This window comes from Pristiophorus japonicus, chromosome 3 (genome assembly GCF_044704955.1).
Source record: "Pristiophorus japonicus isolate sPriJap1 chromosome 3, sPriJap1.hap1, whole genome shotgun sequence".
NCBI lineage: Eukaryota > Metazoa > Chordata > Chondrichthyes > Pristiophoridae > Pristiophorus > Pristiophorus japonicus.
In genome coordinates, this window is record NC_091979.1 from 209,111,161 (window position 1) to 209,137,206 (window position 26,046).

Here is a 26,046-nt window from a genome sequence, read left to right on the forward strand (position 1 = left end):
CAATTCACTAAATATATTCAAAAAGGAGTTAGATGTAGTCCTTACTACTAGGGGGATCAAGGGGTATGGCGAGAAAGCAGGAAGGGGGTACTGAAGTTGCATGTTCAGCCATGGACTCATTGAATGGCGGTGCAGGCTAGAAGGGCCGATAAGCCTACTCCTGCACCTATTTTCTATGTTTCTATGTTTCTATGTTTCTTTGAGCCCTGATATTATTCTGGTGAAGAAGGCGGGAAGTGGCCAGGTTTTGCAAAACTGGTGTTAACAGGTTTTGAATGAGTTGTTTTCACTATTTGTTAACGCATCCTGTATGCATTTAATAAAGACCTTCAACGTAAAAAAATTCTAGGAAACCCTGCTGATCTGTGCATCAAAAACTCTCAGATTCGTTACAGTATGATTTTATACAGAGTAAAGGTACAGCACAGATTAGTTACAGAATAACACTCCTTCTACCTTATCCCATCAAACATTCCAAGGGCAGGTACAGCACGGGTTAGATACAGATTAAAGCTCCTATAATGCTGTTCCAACAATGTCCTTCAAACCCCTATTCAAATATTCATATTATATTTTGCCACTTTCTACATTAGCCATCTGTGTCTCTGAGTGAGCCAAGTAGCTGAATTAAGGGTGGTTTTGTGCTGATCCTCACTAGGAACTGGTTCGAGTGTTCCAAACTCACTTCACATAAGATTAGAGTGGACAGCTTCAGTCTCAGAGCTAGCAGCAGGGTGCAATGGGCTGAAAGGCCTCCTTCCAGGCTGTATTGTCTCTGGTTCTGCCACATTGCAGCACTCAGTGTCTCAATCAACAACACACTGCACAAAAGCAGAAAACTGGAAATCTGAAATAAAAACAGAAAATGCTGGAAATGCTCAGCGAGTCAGGCAGCATCTGCGGAGTGAAACAGAGTTAATGTTTCGGGTCGATGACCCTTTGTCAGAATTGGAAAAAGTTATATTGCAGGTTTTAAGACATGTAGGGGCAGGGAAAGCCGGGTGGGGAGGAAAGAACAAAAGGGAAAATGTGTGATAGGGTGGAAGGCAGGAGAGATTAAATGACATAAGGTATGATTGTAGAAAGCAAAAGGAGATGGTAATGGGACAGGTTAAGAAACAAAAGATGGGTCTAGAAGAGGTGAAAATGGGAATGGCAGAATCATCAACAGCTGCCATCTTAAAAATGGGGGCAGAGGTTATAGTCTGAAATAGTTGAACCTGATATTGAGTGTAGAAGACTGTTAAGTGCCTAATCGAAAGATAAGGTGCTGCTCTTCGAGCTTACGTTGAGCTTCATTGGAACAGTGCAAGAGGCCCAGGATGGAGAGTGGGAGTGGAGCAGAGAATTAAAGTGACAGGCGACCGGAAGCTCGGGATCATGCCAGCGGACTGAATGGAGGTGTCGCAGAAAGCAGTCATCCAACCTACATTTTGTCTCCCCAATGTACAGGAGAGTGGATCATGAACAGAAAATAAAGTATACTAAATTGCTAGAAGTGCAAGAAAATCACTATTTCACCTGGAAGGAGTATTTGGGGCCCTAGACTGTGGGAAGGGAGGAGGTAAAAGGGCAGGTATTGCACGGGAAGGGGAGGGGGTATTGTGGTGATTAAGGAGTGGACCAAGGTGTCGCAGGGGGTACACTCTTTTCAGAATGTTGGGAGGGGAGGGGGTGATGTGTTTTGTGGTGAGATCTCGCAGGAGGTGATATAAATGGCGGAGGATAATCCGTTGAATGTGAAAACTGGGTGGGTTAAAGGTAAGGGAGGGAGGGGAAGGGTGAGGGCAGAAGTGCAGGAAATGGAACGGACACGCTCGAGGGCCATGTCAACCACGGTAGAGGGAAATCCTCATTTGATGAAAAAGGAGGACTTAACAGAAGCACTGGTTCGGAAGGTGGCATCGTCAGAGTAGATGTGACAGAGACGGAGCAACTGGGAAAATGGAATAGAGTCCTTACAGGAAGCTGGGTGGGAGGAAGTGTAGTCCAGGCAGCTGTGGGAGTCAGTGGGCTTATAGTGGATGTTGGCCGAACAACAAGCTGTTATCTTTCTGAAGAGAGTGAAATGGCTGAATTTATTTCCTGTAACAATGGCTCTCTTTATCTTGCAGGCCTGCACCAACTTCAACGACAGTGGAGCCTGCGTTAATCAGTGTCCCTTGCCGTTCTTTTACAACACCATAACTTTCCAGGTGGAACCCAATCCCAACGCCAAGTATACATATGGAGCATTCTGCGTCAAGAAATGCCCACGTACGTGTGCCGGAAGAAAGGGCCTCTTATGGCATCTCTGTAGATGAGTATAAAACCGGTGCTTAAGTTGCAGTGCACGTGATGCAGCAACAGCAGATGTTCTTAGAATTGGAGTTGGTTCTGTGCTGAATGTTGTCTTGGACTGACTCATACTCTTAAATTTGGTTGGATTATTGCTGTGTCCTGTCCATATTTGCACCTTGGATTTTCAGTTGGGGTGGCGGGGGTGGTGAGGGGTGAGGGTGAACTCCCCCCTGCTGGGTTCGTTGAGCACATGCATAAGAGCCATGCCACAAGAAACGCGGGTTGGCAAACAAGTTGCTGGCCTTCTCCTTGGCCCACACTCCCTTCAACCAATTATTCCTTGCTGAGAGCACTGGGTCTCAGAACTAACTCCATAGTCAATCGGCAGTACACGACAACACATCATGTTGGAGCATAATCCCTCCTCCAAGGTGTCATTTCTATCTGCATTCTTTTACAAGGATGGTACCAAGACTGAGAGATGACAGCTATCGGAAAATATTGCAGGTTGGGGCTGTTTTCTTTTGTAAAGAGAATACTTAGAGGTGACCTGATAGAGATCTTTAAAATTATGAATGGGTTGAACAGGGTAGATGTGGAGAGAATGTTTCCAACTGTGTTAGAATCCAAAACTAGAGGCCATAAATGCAAGATAGTTACTAATAAATCCAATAGGGAAGTAAGGAGAAATATCTTTACTCAGAGAGAAGTTAGATTGTGGAATTCGCTACCACAGGATGTGGTTGAGGCAAATAGGTTAGATGCTTTCAAAAGGAAACTAAATGAGTACATGAGAAAAAAGGGAGTGGAAAGATCTTCAGAAAGGCTGAGATGAGGTCGATGCAATGGGAGGAGACTCATGGACTATAAACATCAGCACAGACTAGTTGGGCCAAATGGCCTGTTTCTGCGCTGTATATTCTATGTAAGCCTCATTCCCCAAAACTCTGTCAGTGCCATTCTTGAGATGATCACGAGGAGTTGGGGTGCCTAGCCCTTTGATGGGGAAGTGACTGCTTGACAACTTCTACTAGTGCCCTGACGTACTACCACTTTCTACCAGCACGTAGACTTTAGCCACTTCATTAACACATTTGATAGGGGTAGACAAAGTAACATGAGTACAAGGAGCTCTTCACCCTAACTCATACTACCTTCATACCAGTGTGGGGTTGCACAAAAACATCTCCACTACTTTGAGAACGTGTTTTACACTGGTGTAGGATGAACAGCATTTCTATGGATTAATGCATTGAGTTATCATAGAATCATACAGCACAGAATGAGGCCATTCGACCCATTGTGCCTGTGCCAACTCTTCAAAAGACCTATCCAATTAGCCCCACTCCCCTGCCCTTTCCCCATAGCCCTGCAGTTATTCCCCTTCAAGTATTCAATTCCATTTTGAGTTATTATTGAATCTTTTTCCACCGCCTTTCAGGGAGTGAACTCCAGATCATAACAACTCACTGCGTACATAAAATTCTCTTCATCTCACCACTGGTTCTTTTGCCAATTACCTTAAATCTGTGTCCCCTGGTTACCTACACTCTTGCCACTGGAAACAGTTTCTGTCTATTTACTCTATTAAAATCCCTCATGATTTTTAATGCCTCTATGAGAGCTACCTGTAGCCCTCCATGCTCTAAGGAGAACAAACCCAGCTTCTCCGATCTCTTAATGCTGACATCATCCTCTTAAACCTCATCTGTACCCACTCCAGGGCCTTGACACCCTTCCTAAAGTGAGGTGCCCAAAATTGCATGCAATACTCCTGCTGAGGTTTAACCAGAGGTTTGCAAATGTTTAGCATAACTTTCTTGTTTTTGTATTCAATACCCCTATTTACAAAGCCAACTATCCCATATGCTTTTTGAACCACCTTATCAACTTGCCCTGCCAATTTCAATTTATGAATATGCAGTCCAGGTCCCTCTACTCTTGCACCACTCTGCCAACCAGCCCTCCCCATGCCCGTCAAAATAGTACCAATTAGATCACTAGTTTTCGAATTTTTTTGGTTGATGGATCATTTTTCAAAAGGTTTAGTAATCATGGACCCCCCATCCAAATTATACTATACAATACTCATAATATGAAAGTGCTACATGTAAAGACTGTTAATAATGCTTTGAAGAAAACAGGTATTTACTTACAGATATTAGTGAGCTTGGTGTGCCTGCATCTCACTGCAGAGTCTCTCTATCCTTGGTGTGATGTTTGACATTGACAATCCCCTTTCTTGAACAAGACTGAACTCACCTGGCGCCCACCACCAGCCTTTGTAACTGCAAGTCTACCTGCCGATCTGCGTGCCACACTCAGCGCTCCTCCACGCACACTCCTCCACACACACTCCTCCACACACATTCCTCCACACACGCTCCTCTACACACGCTCCTCCACGCACGCTCCTCCACGCACGCTCCTCCACACATGCTCCTCCACACACGCTCCTCCACACATCCTCCTCCACACACGCTCCTCTACACACGCTCCTCCACACACCCTCCTCCACACACGCTCCTCCTCACACGCTCCTCTACACACGCTCCTCCACACACCCTCCTCCACACACGCTCCTCCACGCACGCTCCTCCACACACCCTCCTCCACGCACGCTCCTCCACACACACTCCTCCACGCACACTCCTCCACGCACACTCCTCCACGCACGCTCCTCACACTCCACACATACCCCTCCACGCACACTCCTCCACACACACTCCTCCACGCACGCTCCTCATGCTCCTCCACACACACTCCTCCACGCACAATCCTCCACGCACAATCCTCCACGCACGCTCCGCACGCTCCTCCACGCACGCTCCTCCACACACGCTCCTCCACACACACTCCTCCACGCACACTCCTCCACACACACTCCTCCACGCACACTCCTCCACACATACTCCTCCACACACGCTCCTCCACGCACGCTCCTCCACGCACGCTCCTCACGCTCCTCCACACACACTCCTCTACACACGCTCCTCCACACACCCTCCTCCACACACGCTCCTCTACACACGCTCCTCCACACACCCTCCTCCACACACGCTCCTCCACGCACACTCCTCCACACACGCTCCTCCACACACCCTCCTCCACACACGCTCCTCTACACACGCTCCTCCACACACCCTCCTCCACACACCCTCCTCCACACACCCTCCTCCACACACGCTCCTCCACACACCCTCCTCCACACACGCTCCTCCACACACCCTCCTCCACACACGCTCCTCCACGCACGCTCCTCCACACACCCTCCTCCACGCACGCTCCTCCACGCACCCTCCTCCACGCACGCTCCTCCACGCACACTCCTCCACGCACACTCCTCCACGCACACTCCTCCACGCACGCTCCTCACACTCCACACATACCCCTCCACGCACACTCCTCCACACACACTCCTCCACGCACGCTCCTCATGCTCCTCCACACACACTCCTCCACGCACAATCCTCCACGCACAATCCTCCACGCACGCTCCGCACGCTCCTCCACGCACGCTCCTCCACACACGCTCCTCCACGCACACTCCTCCACACACACTCCTCCACGCACACTCCTCCACACATACTCCTCCACACACGCTCCTCCACGCACGCTCCTCCACGCACGCTCCTCACGCTCCTCCACACACACTCCTCTACACACGCTCCTCCACACACCCTCCTCTACACACGCTCCTCCACACACGCTCCTCCACGCACACTCCTCCACACATGCTCCTCTACACACGCTCCTCCACACACCCTCCTCCACACACGCTCCTCCACACACCCTCCTCCACACACGCTCCTCCACACACGCTCCTCCACACACCCTCCTCCACACACCCTCCTCCACACACGCTCCTCCACGCACGCTCCTCCACGCACGCTCCTCCACGCACACTCCTCCACGCACACTCCTCCACGCACGCTCCTCACACTCCTCCACACACGCTCCTCTACACACGCTCCTCCACACACACTCCTCCACGCACACTCCTCCACGCACGCTCCTCACACTCCTCCACACACACTCCTCCACACACGCTCCTCTACACACGCTCCTCCACGCACGCTCCTCCACACACACTCCTCCACACACGCTCCTCACACTCCTCCACACACACTCCTCCACGCACGCTCCTCCACGCACGCTCCTCCACGCACGCTCCTCCACGCACGCTCCTCACACTCCTCCACGCACGCTCCTCACACTCCTCCACGCACGCTCCTCACACTCCTCCACGCACACTCCTCCACGCACGCTCCTCACACTCCTCCACGCACACTCCTCCACGCACACTCCTCCACGCACGCTCCTCACACTCCTCCACACACACTCCTCCACGCACAATCCTCCACGCACGCTCCTCACACTCCTCCACGCACACTCCTCCACGCACGCTCCTCCACGCACGCTCCTCACACTCCTCCACGCACGCTCCTCCACGCACGCTCCTCCACACACCCTCCTCCACACACGCTCCTCCACGCACACTCCTCCATACACGCTCCTCCACACACGCTCCTCCACACACCCTCCTCCACACACGCTCCTCTACGCACGCTCCTCCACACACACTCCTCCACACACGCTCCTCCACACACCCTCCTCCACACACGCTCCTCCACGCACACTCCTCCACACACACTCCTCCACGCACGCTCCTCACGCTCCTCCACGCACACTCCTCCACACACACTCCTCCACGCACACTCCTCCACGCACACTCCTCCACGCACACTCCTCCACGCACGCTCCTCACACTCCTCCACACACACTCCTCACACTCCTCCACACACACTCCTCCACGCACACTCCTCCACACACACTCCTCCACGCACACTCCTCCACGCACGCTCCACACACTCCTCCACGCACGCTCCTCACACTCCTCCACACACCCTCCTCCACACACACTCCTCCACGCACACTCCTCCACGCACGCTCCTCCACGCACACTCCTCCACGCACGCTCCTCACACTCCTCCACACACAATCCTCCACGCACAATCCTCCATGCACAATCCTCCACGCACGCTCCTCACACTCCTCCACACACACTCCTCCACGCACAATCCTCCACGCACAATCCTCCACGCACGCTCCTCACGCTCCTCCACACACACTCCTCCACGCACGCTCCTCCACACACGCTCCTCCACGCACGCTCCTCACGCTCCTCCACACACACTCCTCCACGCACGCTCCTCCACACACACTCCTCCACGCACGCTCCTCCACACACGCTCCTCCACACACACTCCTCCACACACGCTCCTCCACACACACTCCTCCACGCACACTCCTCCTCGGACACTCCTCCACGCACACTCCTCCACGCACGCTCCTCCACACACACTCCTCCACGCACACTCCTCCACGGACACTCCTCCTCGGACACTCCTCCACGCACACTCCTCCTCGGACACTCCTCCACGCACACTCCTCCACGCACACTCCTCCATGCATGCTCCCCTCCTAGCTGAGACAGCCAGCCCACTCTGCACTGCACAAGTGGTGGCCACACTTCGTTCCCACCTCCCTGCACACCAAACCTGTCGCCGGCCTCCATTCAGTCGGTTACTCTTGACCACGGCGGCCCTTTGTTATTGATTTACCATCCAATGGAAACAATCATTCACTGTTTACCCACTCAAAACATTTCATAATTTTGAAAACGTCTGTTAGATTACACCTCCCCCCCCACCTTAATCATCTAGCTCCAGTAAAAATGTCCTAATATTTTAAGCCTTTCTTCATATCTAGAATCATGGTATTTATTTTAGCTACAATATTCCTATGACTCTAATATATTTCCTATAATGGAGTGCCCAGAATTGCACGCAATCCTCAACTCAGATTGGGTTGTGTATGGGGTGGCACTGGGATAAGAAAGAAAATGAGAGCTGCAAATAAGTATAACAGAAAGAAAGAAATACAGAAAAAGCAAAGAAAAATTAGAGAGATTAAAACTCTGCTCTGCAAGGCTACTTATTTTACAAGTAACATTGGGTTAAATTAATAAACCTCCAAAAATATATTTTATTTCAAAGTGGAACTGGCTACATGAACCCTGGAGTGTGCTTATTCACTTTAATTTCACAATAAACGTTTGCATCAATACTGAAAGGAGATGGCGCCTAACTGGTGCATTTTCGGACGAGACATTAAACCGAGGCCTTGTCTGCCCTCTCAGGTGGACTTAAAAGATCCCATGGCACTATTTCGAAGAAGAGCAGGGGCGTTCTCCCCGATGTCCCAGCCAATATTTATCCCTCAATAAACATAACAAAAAAACAGATTATCTGGTCATTATCACATTGCTGTTCGTGAGAGCTTGATGTGTGCAAATTGGATGCCACGTTTCCCACAATCCAAAAGTACTTCAATGGTTGTAAAGCGCTTTGGGATGTCCTGAGGTCATGTAAGGCGCTATAGAAATGCAAGTCTTTCTTCCTTCTTTCTTTGTTTTGCTGCCTTTGCAAGTGATATATGACCTTTGTTATATTGCACATGTCAATGAATTTGTGAGGTTTCAGAGATGGTTATTTCTCACCTTTCGCTTCATGGGAGTTAGGGATTTTCTGACTGAGTATAATTGTTCAGATCAGATTACCAATGATATGAGTAATTTGACATCACATGTCTGAAGCAACCCCAGCATGTCCAATATCTGCTATCGGCAAACATTTCCCAAGTCCCCAATTGATATTTGCGCAGAACCACCTTGTTTAACGTACGAGCAGGACCCCGAGTGCTTAGATTCTTGGGAAGGCTGGGCTTAGCACACGAGCAGGAGTTGGTGAAATCTTTGCTTAACGTTGGTTGCTGGAGTCTGTCGACCTATTGCAGTAGATCCAAGCTGCCAATCTTCTAACCCAGCCCCATTAAAAATTGCTGTTTGGATAAGTCTCCTGCAAGGTAAGCACTTTCACATTATTTGCTGACCGCTTGGGAAGTCTTTAGGGGCTCCAGGGGTCCGGGGACCCCAGTTTGAGTCCCCTGATTTAGAGTATACTGCCTCTCCATGTTATTTCTCCCAAAATGCATCACTTCACACTTAGAACCTAAGAACATAAGAAATAGGAGCAGGAGTAGGCCATTTGGCCCTTCGAGCCTGCTCCGCCATTCAATAAGATCATGGCCTCAACTCCACTTCCCTGCCCACTCCCCACAATCCTTGACTCTCTTATCCACATTAAATGACATCTGCCATGTGTCTGCTCATTTCACCAGTCTGTCTATATCCTCCTGAAGTATTTGACTATTATGCTCAATATTTAAAATGTTGCCAAGTTTTGTATCATCCGTAAAATTCAAAATTGTACTCCCTCTACCCAAGTCCAGGTCGTTTATATATAACAAGAAAGGCAATGGTCCTAATACCGACCTCTGGGGGACCCCACTGCATACTTCTCCCCAGTCAGAAAAATATCCGTTCACCACTACTCTCTGCCTCCTATCCCTTAGCCAATTACGTACCCAAGTTACCCCCGTCCCTTTAATACCATATGCTTCTATATTTCAAATAAGTCTGTTATGTGGTACTTTATCAAATACCTTTTGGAAGTCCATACATACAACAGCTATAAATTAGTTTTGAAATGCAGTCACGGTTGTAATGTAGGAAATGCAGCAGCCAACTTACACACAAACAGCAATGAAATACTGACCAGATAATCTGTTGAGGGATAATATTGGCCAGGTCACCATGGGAACTAACCTGCTCTTACTCGAAATAGTGTCATGGAATCTGTAACAACCACCCAAGAGAGCAGATAGGGACCTTGGTTTAACATCTCATCTGAAAGACAGCAGCCCCCCTCAGTATTACACTGGATTATCAGCCTAGATTTTGTGCTCAAGTCTCTGGAGTGGGACTTGAGCCCACAACTTCTGACTCAGAGACAAAAGTGCTACCCACTGAACTATGGCTGATAGATATGTAGCTTCCTGGAGAGAATAGGCTCCAGTTGTAACACTAGTCCAATGGACAATCATGGTACTGACATTCACTGCCTGCACTGCAACATGAAGAAGAATGGGTAAAGGGGTGAGGCAGCAAAGAGCTGCTGACACGACCCCATCATGGAGAGGAGAGAAACAACAACAACTTGCATTTATATAGTGAATTGAACATATTAAAACATCGCAAGGCACGCCACAGGAGCATGATCTAACAAAATTTGACACCAAGCCATGTAAGCAGATAATAGTACAGGTGACTAAATGCTTGGTCAAAGAGGTAGGGTTTAAGGAGTGTCTTAAAGGAAGAGAGTGAGTTAGACAGGCCGAGAGGTTTAGGGAGGGAACTCCACAGCTTAGGACCGAGGCAGCTGAAGGCACGGCCATCAATGGTGGAGCGACGAAAATCTGGGATGTGCAAGAGACCAGAAGTGGATGAGCGCAGAAAGTTCAGAGGGTTGTAGGGCTGGAGGAGGTTACAGAGATAGGGAGGGTTGTAGGGCTGGAGGAGGTTACAGAGATAGGGAGGGTTGTAGGGCTGGAGAAGGTTACAGAGATAGGGAGGGTTGTAGGGCTGGAGGAGGTTACAGTGAGTCTGGAGGGTTGTAGGGCTGGAGGAGGTTACAGAGATAGGGAGGGTTGTGGAACTGGAGGAGGTTACAGAGATAGGGAGGGGTGTGGGACTGGAGGAGGTTACAGAGATAGGGAGGGGTGTGGGACTGGAGAAGGTTACAGAGATAGGGAGGGTTGTAGGGCTGGAGGAGGTTACAGTGAGTCTGGAGGGTTGTAGGGCTGGAGAAGGTTACAGAGATAGGGAGGGGTGTGGGACTGGAGGAGGTTACAGAGATAGAGAGGGTTGTGGAACTGGAGGAGGTTACAGAGATAGGGAGGGGTGTGGGACTGAAGAAGGTTACAGAGATAGGGAGGGTTGTGGGACTGGAGGAGGTTACAGAGATAGGGAGGGTTGTGGGACTGGAGGAGGTTATAGAGATACAGAGGGGTGTGGGAGTGGAGGAGGTTACAGAGATAGAGAGGATTGTGGAACTGGAGGAGGTTACAGTGAGTCTGGAGGGTTGTGGGGCTGGAGGAGGTTACAGAGATAGGGAGGGGTGTGGGACTGGAGGAGGTTACAGAGATAGAGAGGGTTGTGGGACTGGAGGAGGTTATAGAGATACAGAGGGGTGTGGGACTGGAGGAGGTTACAGAGATAGGGAGGGTTGTGGGACTGGAGGAGGTTACAGAGATAGGGAGGGGTGTGGGACTGGAGAAGGTTACAGAGATAGGGAGGGTTGTGGGACTGAAGGAGGTTACAGAGATAGGGAGGGGTGTGGGACTGAAGAAGGTTACAGAGATAGGGAGGGGTGTGGGACTGGAGAAGGTTACAGAGATAGGGAGGGGTGTGGGACTGGAGAAGGTTACAGAGATAGGGAGGGTTGTGGGACTGGAGAAGGTTACAGAGATAGGGAGGGGTGTGGGACTGGAGAAGGTTACAGAGATAGGGAGGGGTGTGGTACTGGAGAAGGTTACAGAGATAGGGAGGGTTGTGGGACTGGAGAAGGTTACAGAGATAGGGAGGGGTGTGGGACTGGAGAAGGTTACAGAGATAGGGAGGGGTGCGGGACTGGAGGAGGTTACAGAGATAGGGAGAGGAAAAGTATTTCCATTTCAATCATTCTTCATCAGGTTAACACGACTAAACACTGGTGCTGAGGCATCTTCAATAATGCTGATTTTATCTGAGGATCATTTATGCAAATAGTAGCAAATTAAATGAATAACCTTCGTGGCTATTTTCATGGAATCGCGACCACACGTCATACATTGAAAATCCACTGTAGCATGTTGTGAAATTGCATTCAATAAATGTAGTAATTTATGTACTGGCACCTTGATGGTTGTAAAAATCCAACTGCATCCTTATTACCCTTCAGGGAAGGGAATGTGCTATCCCTTCCAACCCTTCAGGGAAGGGAATGTGCTCTCCCTTCCCAGTCAGGCCCTCGTCTGACACCCCCTCCCAAGGGCAACTAGTGACGGGCAATCAATGCAGGCTTGCCAGCATCGCCTATAGACTGAGGAAAATAAATGATGCACTGGTACACAATAAATGGAATAGAATCATACAGAGGGACTTGGAAAGAACACTTTCAACATCTATTAATGCAAGGAGGCAATTAACAAAATGCTGAGACATCCACACTATTGTGTTCCTAACACAGATGAGACTGCACACAGGGAGGTTAAAGTAACAGTGACCTCAGTCGTTATTAAGACACTCCAGAGTGAGGAACAGGCCTTAGCGGCCGGCTTATATACAGTGTTCCCAAGGGATGCTGGGATCCCTTGGGACTTCAGGGGATGCGCTCCCTGTTGGCGGAACATGGGAGTGCATGCTTTACAGATACACAACATCACTCCCCCTCAAAGTCAAAGTGAAAACTATTTACAAGGTGAGGCGGTCGGGAGCCTTTCTTTCCCTGGTGGACCGCCTCAGTACAAATGTCTGTTCTGGTGTGTTGGCTGTGCCCTCGCTGGGCTGGCGTGTTGTTGGCTCTGCAGGGCTGCTGGGTGAGCCTGGCCTTGCTGGGCTGTTGGGCGTGATAGGTACGATTTCCTGGCCCGGGGTGGTGTCGTTGATCCTTTGGGTGTGTGTTGTGGGTTCGAAAAAGGTAGTGTCTGCTGTGGGTTGATCAGGGCAGTCTGAACCGCAGCCTCGCTTGGTCCAGGAGCTTTCTGCAAATTTGTCCATTGTCCAGTTTGACTACAAACACCCTACTCCCTTCTTTAGCTATCACCGTGCCCGCGATCCACTTGGGACCATGTCCATAGTTTAGCACATACACAGGGTCATTCAGATTAATTTCCCGTGACACAGTGACACAACCATCGTTTACATTTTGTTGCTGCCGCAGGTTGGGGTGAACCAGCGAGAGTCTGGTTTTAAGTGTCCTTTTCATGAGTAGCTCAGCCGGGGGCACCCCTGTGAGTGAGTGGGGTCTCATGCAGTAGCTGAGCAGTACTCGGGACAGGCGGGTTTGGAGTGAGCCTTCTGTGACTCGTTTAAGGCTCTGTTTGATGGGTTGTACTGCAAGGTCTGCCTGCCCATTGGCGGCTGGTTTAAACAGGGCCGAGGTGACATGTTTGATCCAGTTGCGGGTCATGAATTTTTTTAATTCAGCACTGGTGAAACATGGCCCGTTGTCACTGACCAGTATGTCAGGCAGGTCATGGGTGGCAAACATGGCCCTCAGGCTTTCAATGGTGGCGGTGGCAGTGCTTCCCAACATTATTTCACATTCAATCCATTTTGAAAAAGCATCCACCACCACCAGGAACATTTTACAGAGAAACGGGTCCGCATAGTCGACATGGATCCTCGACCATGGTCTGGAGGGCCAGGAGCACAAACTTAGTGGTGCCTCTCTGGGCGCGATGCTCAACTGAGTATACACGCTGCATTGCCGAACACAGGACTCTAAGTCAGAGTCGATACCGGGCCACCACACGTGGGAACTGGCTATCGCTTTCATCATTACTATACCCGGGTGTGTGCTGTGGAGATCTGAGATGAACGTCTCCCTGCCCTTTTTTTGTAGCACTACGCAGTTATCCCACAACAGGCAGTCTGTCTGAATGGACAGCTCATCCTTTCGCCGCTGGAACGGCTTGATTTGCTCTTGCATTTCAACGGGGATGCTGGCCCAGCTCCCAGGCAGTACACAGTTTTTTTACTAGGGACAGCAGAAGATCTTGGCTGGTCCAAGTCCTAATCTGGCGGGCCGTGACAGGTGATTTATCATTTTCAAACGCTTCCATCAACAAGTCTGTGGGCTGTGCCACCATCAACAAGTTTGCAGGCTGCGCCATTTCCACCCCCGTGGTGGGCAATGGTAGCCGACTGAGAGCATCCGCACAGTTCTCGGTGCCTGGCCTGTGGCAGAAGGTATAGTTATACGCTGATAGAGCGAGTGCCCACCTTTGTATGCGGGCTGAGGCATTAGTATTTATCCCCTTGTTTTCAGCGAACAGGGATTTGAGGAGCTAGCGATCGGTTTCCAGCTCAAATTTGAGGCCAAACAGGTATTGATGCATTTTCTTTACCCCAAACATGCTAATGCCTCTTTCTCAATCATGCTGTAGGTCCTCTTGGCCTTAGACAAGCTCCTGGAGGCATAGGCGACAGGTTGCAACATCCCCGCACCGTTGGCTTGTTGTAATACACACCCGACTCCGTACAACGATGCATCACATGCTAGCACAAGTCTTTTACACTGGTTATACAATACAAGCAGCTTGTTGGAGCATAAAATGCTTCTGGCTTTCTCAAAAGCAATTACTTGTTTTTTTCCCCCATACCCAGTTCTCACCTTTGTGTAATAACACATGTAGGGGCTCTAAGAGGATGCTTAACCCCGGTAGGAAGTTACCAAAATAGTTGAGGAGTCCCAGGAACGACTGCAGCTCCGTGATGTTATGTGGCCTGGGTACGTTCCTGATAGCCTCTGTCTTGGAGTCTGTGGGCCAAATGCGATCCGCCACGATCTTTCTCCCCAAAAACTCCACTTCTGTTGCCATGAAGTTGCATTTCGACCTCTTCAGCCTCAGCCCTACGCAATCCAGTCGCTGGAGGACCTCCTCCAGGTTTTGTAGGTGGTCGACGGTGTCCCGACCCGTGACCAATATGTCGTCCTGAAAAACCACCTTGCGTAGTACCGACTTGAGTAGGCTCTCCATGTTTCTCTGGAAGATCGCTGCAGCCGACCGAATTCCAAATGGGCATCTGTTGTAGATGAACAGTCTCTTGTGCGTGTTGATGCAGGTGAGGCCCTTCGAAAACTCCTCCAGCTCCTGCATCATGCAGGCCGAAGTCAGGTCGAGCTTGGTGAACGTCTTGCCTCCTGCCAGCGTCGCAAATAGGTCGTCTGCCTTAGGTAGCGGGTATTGGTCCTATCGTGAGAAAGATTAATGGTTACTTTATAATCGCCGCAAATCCTGACTATGCCATCACTTTTGAGTACTGGAACAATCGGGCTGGCCCACTTGCTGAATTCACTGGGGAGATGATGCCCTCGCATTGCAGCCTGTCCAGCTCGATTTCCACTCTCTCCCTCATCATGTGAGATACCGCTCGCGCCTTGTGGTGAATGGATCGTGCCTCTGGGACTAAGTGGATCCACACCTTCACCCTAATGCCTGGCTCAAAAAGGGAAGGAAATTTGTTAAGAACCTGGGTACATGAGGCCTCATCGACATGTGATAGCATTCAGATGTCATCCCAGTTCCAGCGGATTTTGCCCAGCCAGCTCCTTCCAAGCATTGTGGGGCCATCGCCCGGGACAATCCAGAGTCGCAGTTCGTGCACCATGCCCTCGTAGGTGACCTTGACCATGGCGCTGCCTAGGACATTGATAAGCTCTTTGGTGTACGTTCTCAGTTTCGTGTGGATGGGCTCAGGGCTGGTCTGAGTGCCTTGTTGCACCATAGTCTCTCAAACATCTTTTTACTCATGATGGATTGGCTAGCACCAGTGTCCAGTTCCATGGCTACGGGTAAGCCATTCAATTTTACATTTAGCATTATAGGTGGACATTACGTCGAAAATGTATGCACCCCATGTACTTCAGCATCTGCCTCCTCTCTCTGAGGCTCGAAGTTGCTTTGATCCACCATGGACTGATCTTCCTCTGCCACGTGGTGGTTAGAAGGTTTTGCAGAGCTTGCAGCTCATCTGCAACCTCGTTGGAGGTGCCCCATTGTTCCACAGCTCTTGCAAACATACCCTTTGAAGCAGCATGACTAGGCTGAATGGAAGCCTCCACAACGCCAACAAGGTGTGAATTGCCGAGGATTCATCCTTTGTTGTGGACTCTGAGTCATCTGGGTCATCTGAGGCCTGCTGGTAGTTGCAGACACATGGTTTCTGCCCTGTACATTTCTGCTCGCAAACACTGTTCCAGTTAATTTATGAACATTGCTAGTACTTGTGCGCTGAGAGATTTGTTTGGTGTTATCACTGGTGGACATAAATGCCTGTGCTATTGCAATGGCCTTACTGAGGGTTGGTGTCTCTACAGTCAAAAGTTTTTGTAGGATTGTCTCGTGGCCAATGCCCAGTCCAAAAAAGTCTCTGCGAATTTTCTCTAGGTAGCCATCAAACTCACATAGTCCTGCAAGTCACCTTAGCTCGGCGACGTAGCTCGCCACTTCCTGACCTTCAGATCGCTGGCATGTGTAGAACCAATACCTCGCCATCAGCACGCTTTCCCTCGGGTTAAGATGCTCCTGAACCAGTGTACACAGCTCCACATACGACTTATCTGTTGGTTTCACTGGAGCTAGAAGATTCTTCATGAGGCTGAAGGTCGGTGCCCCGCAGACTGTGAGGAGGACTGCTCTCCTTTTTTCAGTGCTTCCTTCTCCATCCAGCTTGTTGGCTACAAAGTACTGGTCTCGCCGTTCGACACAGACTTCCCAGTCCTCACCCTCTGAGAACTTCTCCAGGATGCCCACAGTTTGCTGCATCTTTGTGTTGGATTCATATACTCGTCGCCAGTTATTGTGTTCCTAACACAGATGAGACTGCACAAAGGGAGGTTAAAGTAACAGTGACCTCAGTCTTTATTAAGACACTCCAGAGGAACAGGACTTAGGGGCCGGCTTATATACAGTGCTCGCAAGGGATGCTGGGATCCCTTGGGACTTCAAGGGATGCACTCCCTGGTGGCGGAATATGGGAGTGCATGCTTTACAGATACACAACACACACCAAAACAGAACACAAACCTGCTGAGGTTGTACAATGCATGCCCAGTTTTGGTCTCCTTCGTACAACTGGGATATGCATATGCAGGGAAGAGGAACAAGAATCATTCAAAATGTAAGGGATAAGGAAAGGTTTAAAAGCTCAGTCTGGAGAGCTGAGTGTTGAGAGAGGACCTAAATGAAGTATTACATAGAATGACATCGAATGCACAGCACAGAAACAGATCTATGCCGGTGTTTAGGCTCCACACGGGCCTCCTCCTACCCTACTTAATCTCACCCTATCTGCATTTTCTTCTATTCCTTTCTCCCTCGTACTTATCTCGCTTCCCCTTAAATGCATCTGTGCTATTCACCTCAACCAGTCCATGTAGCATCGAGTTCCAAATTCTGACCATTCTCTGGGTAAAGACGTTACTCCCAAATTACTTACAATTGTTTATTAGTGACTATTTTATATTTATAGCCCCTTAGTTTTGGACTTCCCCACAAATGGCTTAGATAAGAGAAATTCAGAATATTTAAAATAATATTAGGACCAGAGATCATAAATATAAAGTCAGGTAAATAAATTTAAATCAGACATCAATCGAAACAATTTCACATAAACATTTAGATTAATCTCTCAGGCCAGAGTAGTCGACATGCTGACTTCAGGGGCACTAGAATACAGTTTGATGCTAGACTGGGAGTCAGAATATCAGAGCAATGAATGTTGATGCACCATAGGGTCTTTTCTCATCCATGTCTTTTCCTAAGTATTTATCTTCATCAGCATGTTGGGTTCAGTTATACAACCTTATTTTGTGAACCCAATATAACCCGAAGTTTGCAGAGCAGTTGACATTTATATGAGTGTGTATTTTTGTGCGTGTGTGTGTCTGTCTTTGTGTATGTGTGCGTATCTGTATGTGTGTGTCTGTGTGTGTGTGTGCCTATATATGCGTGTGTATCGGTATATATGTTTATGTATCTGTGTGTGCATTTGTGTGTATGTCTATATATATATATATATACATATGTGTGTGTGTGTGTCTGTATGTGAGACCGAGAGTGTTTGTGTTTGTGTGTGAGGGTGTTTGTGTTTGTGTCTGAGAGTGAGAGTGCGTGTGTGTGTCTGTGCATATGTGTGTGTATTAGTCTACGTATGTGGTTGTGAGAGTGTGTGTGTGTCTGCTTCTGGGTCTAACCAGGGCTTTGTGCAGCTGCAGTGGGCTGGCAGTGCCTATGGAACAGTACCAAGGGAGGTAGCTTACTACTGACTTTCATTTTAAACTTTTAATCAACTTGGGAAACTTTTAAACAACTTGGGAAAACTTTGAAGACTTCGGGAGAAACGTTTAAATAACTTGGAGAAACTTTTAAAATCTCTGGAGAAACTTTTAAATAACTTGGGAAAACTTTTTTTTAAACTTCGGGGAAACTTTTAAAACTTCTGGAGAAACTTTTAAAACTTCTGAAGAAATTTTTAAATAACGTAGAGGAACTTTCAAGAAGTATTTTCTTTTAAAATTTTTTATTAAGGAATTGAATACTGCATCCCAATCTAACTAGAAAATAGTTTGGTGTATTTTATTAGCATAATTTTCAGTCATTTGAAACCGGGTTACTCACGATGATGCCCGGCGAACAAGTGTGCTTCCTACCAGGCGACCGGGGCATCACACCCCACCCCGCTCCTGCGGCGGGCCTACATCCCTCCAGCGGCAGGCCTACATCCCTCTCCTCGTCGACAGCTGGACCTCTCCTTCCCCACTGGTGACCTGGCCTCTTCTACTGGTGAGCATCACGGCTATGACTCTTCCACCCTCCCACTCCTTGCTGACCTCCCACCCGGAAATCCAGCCATCTGCCATCAAGGGTGCTACTCGGCGCCGAGCTTGCGGCCAAACCTCGCCGTAGGCATTCAGGCTCATACAGCAGTGCCTGGTCTCCAGTTGTCTTGGAACCCCTTGCCACTGGACAAAGACCTTGCTCTGCTAAGCTCGTGTGGTGGCCGGTGTTCAATGGCCACCCCACGTTAAAAGAACTCACGCACAGGCATCTACCACTCCGTTAACACGATGGTTGGGACTGGAACAACTCCAATAGCGACAGGCCGGAGCGCCGCACCGCAATAGTTGCCTGGGAACTTAGACGCTTTGACATCGACATCGTCGTCCTAAGCGAGACCCGACGGGCAGGGAAAGGCCAGCTCAAGGAACAAGGTGGAGGTTACACATTTTTCTGGAAAGGAAAACCAGAGGAAGAACGCCGCCTTCACTGAATCGGCTTCGCCATCAAAAATGAACTGGTCGGCCGCCTCAAAGACTCCCCTTGTGGGGTTAACGAACACCTCATGACTCTTTGACTCACCCTATTCCGGAACCAATGCGCCACAGTCATCAGTGCGTACGCCCCAACACTCGATGCAATGGATGAGACCAAAGAGGATTTTTATTCCAACCTCGAAACATCCCTGTCCCGCATACCCGTGGGCGACAAACTGACCCTCCTCGGTGACTTCAACACCAGGGTCAGCAAAGACACAGCCCTCTGGGAAGGCATGAGTGGCAGAGAGGGGGTAGGGAAAGCCAACTCCAGTGGTACCCTACTCCTGACAAAATGTCTAGAATATAAACTTCTCATCACCAACACCCTGTTCCACCAGAGGGACAAATACAAGGCATCGTGGCAACACCCTCGCTCCAAACACTGGCACCTGCTCGACTATGTCATTGTCCGAGCCAGGGATCGCAAGGATGTGTGCATCACCCACGCCCTGACAGGAGCTGATGACTGCTGGACGGACCACTGCCTAATCAGATCCATTGTCGACATTAACGTTGCCCCAAAGCAGAGGGGACAGCAGAAGCGATGCCGCAAAAAAGTCAATGCCAGGGCACTTAAAGACCCAGCTAAGAGAGCCCTATACAGTCAGCGCCTCACAGCTAACCTGGCGTGCCTTGATGACACTGAATGCCCACAGCGTTTGGTCTGCCCTCCAGACCTCCATAACCACTGCCTGTGTAGAGACACTTGGTTACTCAACCAGAAAACACCAGGACTAGTTTGATGAGAATGATCAGGAGATCCAAGAACTAATAGTTCGCAAGCGCAGAGCATTTCTGAGCCCCAAGCAACAACCCAACTCGAGAGCTGCAAAGCAACATTACAGATGACTCAAGGCTCAGATCCAACAACAAACCCAGGACCTAAAGAACAGTGGATGCAGAAAGCACAGGAGATACAACAACAGGCCAATTGCCACGATATGCGAGGATTCTTCATTGCAGTCAAGGCCACCTACGGTCCAAACTCCCAAGACCCCACCCCACTGCTAGCCAAGAATGGGGAAACACTCATTAAAGACACCGAGGTAGTCACGGCCTGATGGAAGGAACACTTCGACGATCTCCTCAATCGAGACTCTGCCTTTGACTCGGGTGTTCTCGACTCCATCCCGCAGCATGCGACCCGCCACCACCTCAGTGAAACCCCAACGTTGCACAAGGTAGGAAAAGCCATAAGACAGCTTAAGAACAACAAGGCTACGCGAGCGGATGGAATACCTGCTGACACACTAAAGTATGGCGGAGAGGCGCTGTTGGCGCGGATACATGACCTCATCTCTCTCAATTGGAGGGAGGAGAGGATGCCGGGAGATCTCAGAGATGCAGAGATCATGACCATCTTTGAAAAAGGGTTCAAGTCCAACTGCGGCAGTTACAGGGGAATCTCCCTGCTATCAGCCACTGGGAAAGCTGTCATTAGAGTTCTCCTCAACCGTCTTCTCCCTGTTGCCGAGGAGTTCCTCCCGGAGTCACAGTGTGGCTTTAGTCCCCTACGGGGTGCAACGGACATGATCATTGCAGCGTGACAGCTGCAGGAAAAATGCAGGGAGTAGCGCCAACCCTTATACATGGCCTTTTTCGACCTTATAAATGCCTTTGACACTGTCAACCGCGAGGGTCAATGCAGTGTCCTCCGTTTCGGATGCCCCCAAAAGTTTGTCAACATCCTTTGCCTGCCCCACGATGTCATGCAGGCTGTGATCCTTACCAACGGATCCATTACAGACCCAATCCACATCCGGACCGGGATCAAACAGGGCTGCGTCATTGCTCCAACCCATTTCTCAGTCTTCCTCGCTGCTATGCTCCACCTCAACAAGCTTCCCGCTTGAGTGGAACTAATCTACAGAACCAGTGGGAAGCTGTTTAACCTACGCCGCCTCCAGGCCAGGTCCAAAATCACCCCAACCTCTGTCGTTGAGCTACAGTACGCGGACGATGCCTGCGTCTGCGCACATTCTGAGACTGAATTCCAGGATCTAGTCAACGTATTTACTGAGGCGTACGAAAGCATGGGCCTTACGCTAAACATCCATAAGGCAAAGGTCCTCCACCAGCCTGTCCTCGCCGCACAGCACTGCCCCCAGTCATCAGGATCCACGGCGCGGCCCTGGACAATGTGGACCTTTTCCCATACCTTGGGTGCCTCTTATGAACAAAAGCAGACATTGATGAGGAGATTCAACACGACCTCCAGTGCGTCAGTGCAGCCTTCGGCCACCTGAGGTAAAGAGTGTTTGAAGACCAGGCTCTCAAATCTACCACCAAGCTCATGGTCTACAGGGCTGTAGTAATACCTGCCCTCCTGTATGGCTCCGAGACATGGACCATGTACAGTAGACACCTCAAGTCACTGGAGATATATCACCAACGATGTCTCCGCAAGATCCTACAAATCCCCTGGGACGACAGGCGCACCAACTTCAGCGTCCTTGTCCAGGCTAACATCCCCAGCATTGAAGCACTGACCACACTCGATCAGCTCCGCTGGGCATAGTTCGCATGCCAAACATGAGACTCCCAAAGCAAGTGCTCTATGCGGAGCTCCTTCACGGCAAAGGAGCCAAAGGTGGGCAACAGAAACGTTACGACACCCTCAAAGCCTCCCTGATAAAGTGCCACCTCGCCACTGACACCTGGGAGTCCCTGGCCAAAGACCGCCTGAAGTGGAGAAAGTGCATCCGGGAGGGCGCTGAGCACTTCGAGTCTCAACGCCGAGAACGTGCAGAAATTAAGCGCAGGCAGCGTGCGGCAAACCTGTCCCACTCACCTTGTCCCTCAACGACTATCTGTATCGCCTGTGACAGAGTCTGTGGCTCTCATATTGGACTGTTCAGCCACCAAAGAACTCACTTCAGGAGTGGAAGCAAGTCTTCCTCGATTCCGAGAGACTGCCTATTATGATGATGAGTCTGCTTGTGTATATGCGTATCTGTAAGTGTCCGTGTGTCTATATATGTGTGTGTATCTGTATGTATGTGTGTGTGTGTGCGCGTGTAGTCGATATATATATGTGTGTGTATGCATGAGAGTGCGTGTGAGAGAATGCGTGAGAGAACGTGTGTGTATGTGTGTGTATATGAGTGTACGTTATGTGTGTGTGCTAGTCTATATAAATGTTTGTGTGTGTGAGAGTGTGTGTATGAGTGTGTGTAAAAGAGTGTGTATGTATGAGTGTGTGTGTATGTGTGTGTTTGTCTGCATATGTGTGTGTGTCTGTGTCTGAGTCTGTGCATATCTATGTTTCTGTTAGTCTATGTATGTGTTGACGTGAGTATGAGTGTGTCTGTGTGTATGTGTGAGAGTGTGTGTGTATGTGTGAGACAGTGTGTGTATGTGTGAGAGAGAGTATGTGTATGTGAGAGAGAGTGTGTGTATATGTGAGAGTGTGTGTATGTGAGAGTGTGTGTGTGTGATGTGTGAGTGTGTGATGTGTAAGTGTGAGTGTGCATGTGTGTATGAGTGTGTGTAAAGGTGTTTCACAAATGGTATCCTTCATTTGAAACCTCCCATTCCAGGCAGTGCAAGGCCTCAGCGGAGATGGGTAGTTTATTGTTGTCTTGAGAATCTGGTTTTATTGTCTGTCAGGAACGTTATCAATTTGTTATCAATCTTTACATTATTCCACTGATAAAAACATTGATCCTTGACTAAATTCTTCAAGTAAAACAAATTGCAAGATGACATGGTGGTTCCTGCAAGGCACAGTACACTTGTTCCACATGGATTTTCTATCAATCATTATTTTTATGTTGGTTTTTTGTTTGCATCCTTTGCTGAACGTGCTGACTCTTGCAGGCTGGAGTATGGTTCCATGGGGAGTCAAATTGTCCATTCTGCATGTATCTGACATTGCTCTGACTGTAGCCTATCCTCGACTGCTTGGAGCATGAAGCCTGGTTGACCCCTGCCCCAGGTCACTGAGGCCTATTTCAGGGTATTTACTGAAACACCCCTCCCATTGGTGTTGGTGACTCTTTATTGGGGTACAGATCAGCAATGGTTCGATGCCCTCCATAGCTCATTTAGGACGCCAGGAGTCCGAGAGGTCGGGAGTTCGGAGGTCCGACAGTCCATGAGTTCACAGGTCCGAGAGGTCGAGAGTTCAGAGGTCTAAAAGGTTGGGAGTTCGGAGGTCCGACAGTCCATGAGTTCACAGGTCCGACAGTCCATGAGTTTGGAGGTCTGAGAGTCCGTGAATTTAGAGGTCCGATTAAGTCGGGAGTTCGGAGACCAGGAGTTCGGGTGGCCACAGAGGTCGGTGAGTTCGGGAGATCACAGAGGTCGGTGAGTTCGGGAGGCCACAGAGGTCGGTGAGTTCGGGAGGCTACAAAGGTCGGTGAGTTCAGGAGGCCACAGAGGTCGGTGAGTTCGGGAGGCTACAAAGGTCGGTGAGTTCAGGAGGCCACAGAGGTCGGTGAGTTCGGGAGGCTACAAAGGTCGGTGAGTTCAGGAGGCCACAGAGGTCGGTGAGTTCGGGAGGCTACAGAGGTTGTGAGTTCGGGAGGCCACAGAGGTCGGTGAGTTCGGGAGGCTACAAAGGTTGGTGAGTTCGGGAGGCCACAGAGGTCGGTGAGTTCGGGAGGCTACAGAATTCAGCAGAGGAGAACTAAGGGTTTAATTAGGAGGGGGAAAATAGAGTATGAGAGTAAGCTTGCAGGGAACATAAAAAGTGACTGCAAAAGCTTCGATAGATATGTGAAGAGAAAAAGATTAGTGAAGTCTAATGTAGGTCCCTTGCAGTCAGAATCAGGTGAATGTATAATGGGGAACAAGGAAATGGCAGACCAACTGAACAAATACTTTGGTTCTGTATTCACTAAGGAAGACACAAATAACCTCCCGAAAATACTAGGGGACCAAGGATCTAGCGAGAAGGGGGAACTGAGGGAAATCCTTATCAGTCAGGAAATGATGTTAGGGAAATTGAAGGGACTGAAGACCGATAAATCCATAGGGCCTGATTATCTGCATCCCAGAGTACTTAAAGAAGTGGCCCGAGCAATAATAGATGCATTGGTGGTCATTTTCCAACATTCCATGGACTCTGGATCAGTTCCTATGGATTGGAGGGTAGATAATGTAACACCACTTTTTAAAAAAGGAGGGAGAGAGAAAACAGGGAATTATAGACCAGTTAGCCTGACATCGGTGGTGGGCAAAATGCTGGAATCAATTGTTAAAGATGTAATAGCAGTGCATCTGGAAAGCAGTGACAGGATCGGTCCAAGTCAGCATGGATTTATGAAAGGGAAATCATGCTTGACAAATCTTCTAGAATTTTTTGAGGATGTATCTAGTAAAGTGGATAATGGAGAATTAGTGGATGTGGTGTATTTGGATTTTCAAAAGGCTTTTGACAAGGTCCCACACAAGAGATTAATGTGCAAAATTAAGGCACATGGTATTGGGGTAATGTATTGATGTGGATGGAGAACTGGTTGGCAGACAGGAAGCAAAGAGTGGGAATAAATGGGTCCTTTTCAGAATGGCAGGCAGTGACTAGTGGGGTGCCGCAGGGTCAGTGCTGGGACCCCAGTTATTTACAATATACATTTATGATTTAGAAGAAGGAATTGAAGGTAATATCTCCAAGTTTGCAGATGACACTAAGCTGGGTGGCAGTGCGAGCTGTGAGGAGGGTGCTAAAAGGCTGCAGGGGGACTTGGACAGGTTAGGTGAATGGGTAAATGCATGGCAGATGCAGTATAATGTGGATAAATGTGAGGTTATCCACTTTGGTGGTAAAAACAGAAAGGTAGATTATTATCTGAATGGTGACAGATTAGTAAAATGGGAGGTGCAAAGAGACCTGGGTGTAATGGTACATCAATCATTGAAGGTAGGCATGCAGGTACAGTAGGCAGTAAAGAAAGCAAATGGCATGCTGGCCTTCATAGTGAGGGGATTTGAGTATAGGAACAGGGAGGTCTTCCTGCAGTTGTACAGGGCCTTGGTGAGACCACACCTTGAGTATTGTGTGCAGTCTCCTAATCTGAGGAAGGACGTGCTTGCTATTGAGGGAGTGCAGCGAAGGTTCATCAGACTGATTCTCGGGATGGCAGAACTGACATATGAGGAAAGAATGGATCGGCTAGGCTTATACTCACTGGAATTTAGAAGAATGAAAGGCGATCTCATAGAAACTTATAAAATTCTGATGGGACTGAACAGGTTAGATGCAGGTAGAATGTTCTTGATGTTGGGGAAGTCCAGAATCAGGGATCACAGTCTAAAGATAAGGGGTAAGCCATATAGGACCGAGATGTGGAGAAACATTTTCACCCAGAGAATTGTGAACGTGTGGAATTCTCTGCCTCAGAAAGATGTTGAGTTCAGTTTGTTGGACATAGTCAAAAGGGAGTTAGATGTGTCCCTTATATCTAAAGGGATCAGGGGCTATGGAGAGAAGGCAGGGGTGGGGTACTGAGTTTGCATGATCAGCCATGATCATGTTGAATGGCGGTGCAGACTCGAAGGGCCGAATGGCCTGCTCCTGCACCTATTTTCTATGTTTCTATGTTTCTATAAGTCTAACTAGAGGGATGGCAGTGCACCTCAGTCCCGTGGAGTGCACATCCTGCGGCATGTGGGACGTTCTGGACGTTTCGCGCGGCCTAGTCAATCATGTGTGGAGGAGGTGTCTCCAGCTTCAACTACTCGAGCTCGGTGTTTCAGAGCTGGAGCAGCGGGTGGAGTC

General features: G+C 49.2%; 1 protein-coding gene across 1 annotated transcript in view; it reads left to right on the forward strand.

Annotated features, from left to right (window-relative positions):
• Nucleotides 1–26,046, forward strand: part of LOC139255129 (receptor tyrosine-protein kinase erbB-4-like) — a 1,872,364-nt gene that overhangs the window by 925,740 nt on the left and 920,578 nt on the right. Inside the window, exon 7 of the mRNA XM_070873872.1 lies at nt 2,115–2,256. Coding sequence (XP_070729973.1) covers nt 2,115–2,256 — 142 coding nt within the window. The remainder of the gene's footprint in view (nt 1–2,114; nt 2,257–26,046) is intronic.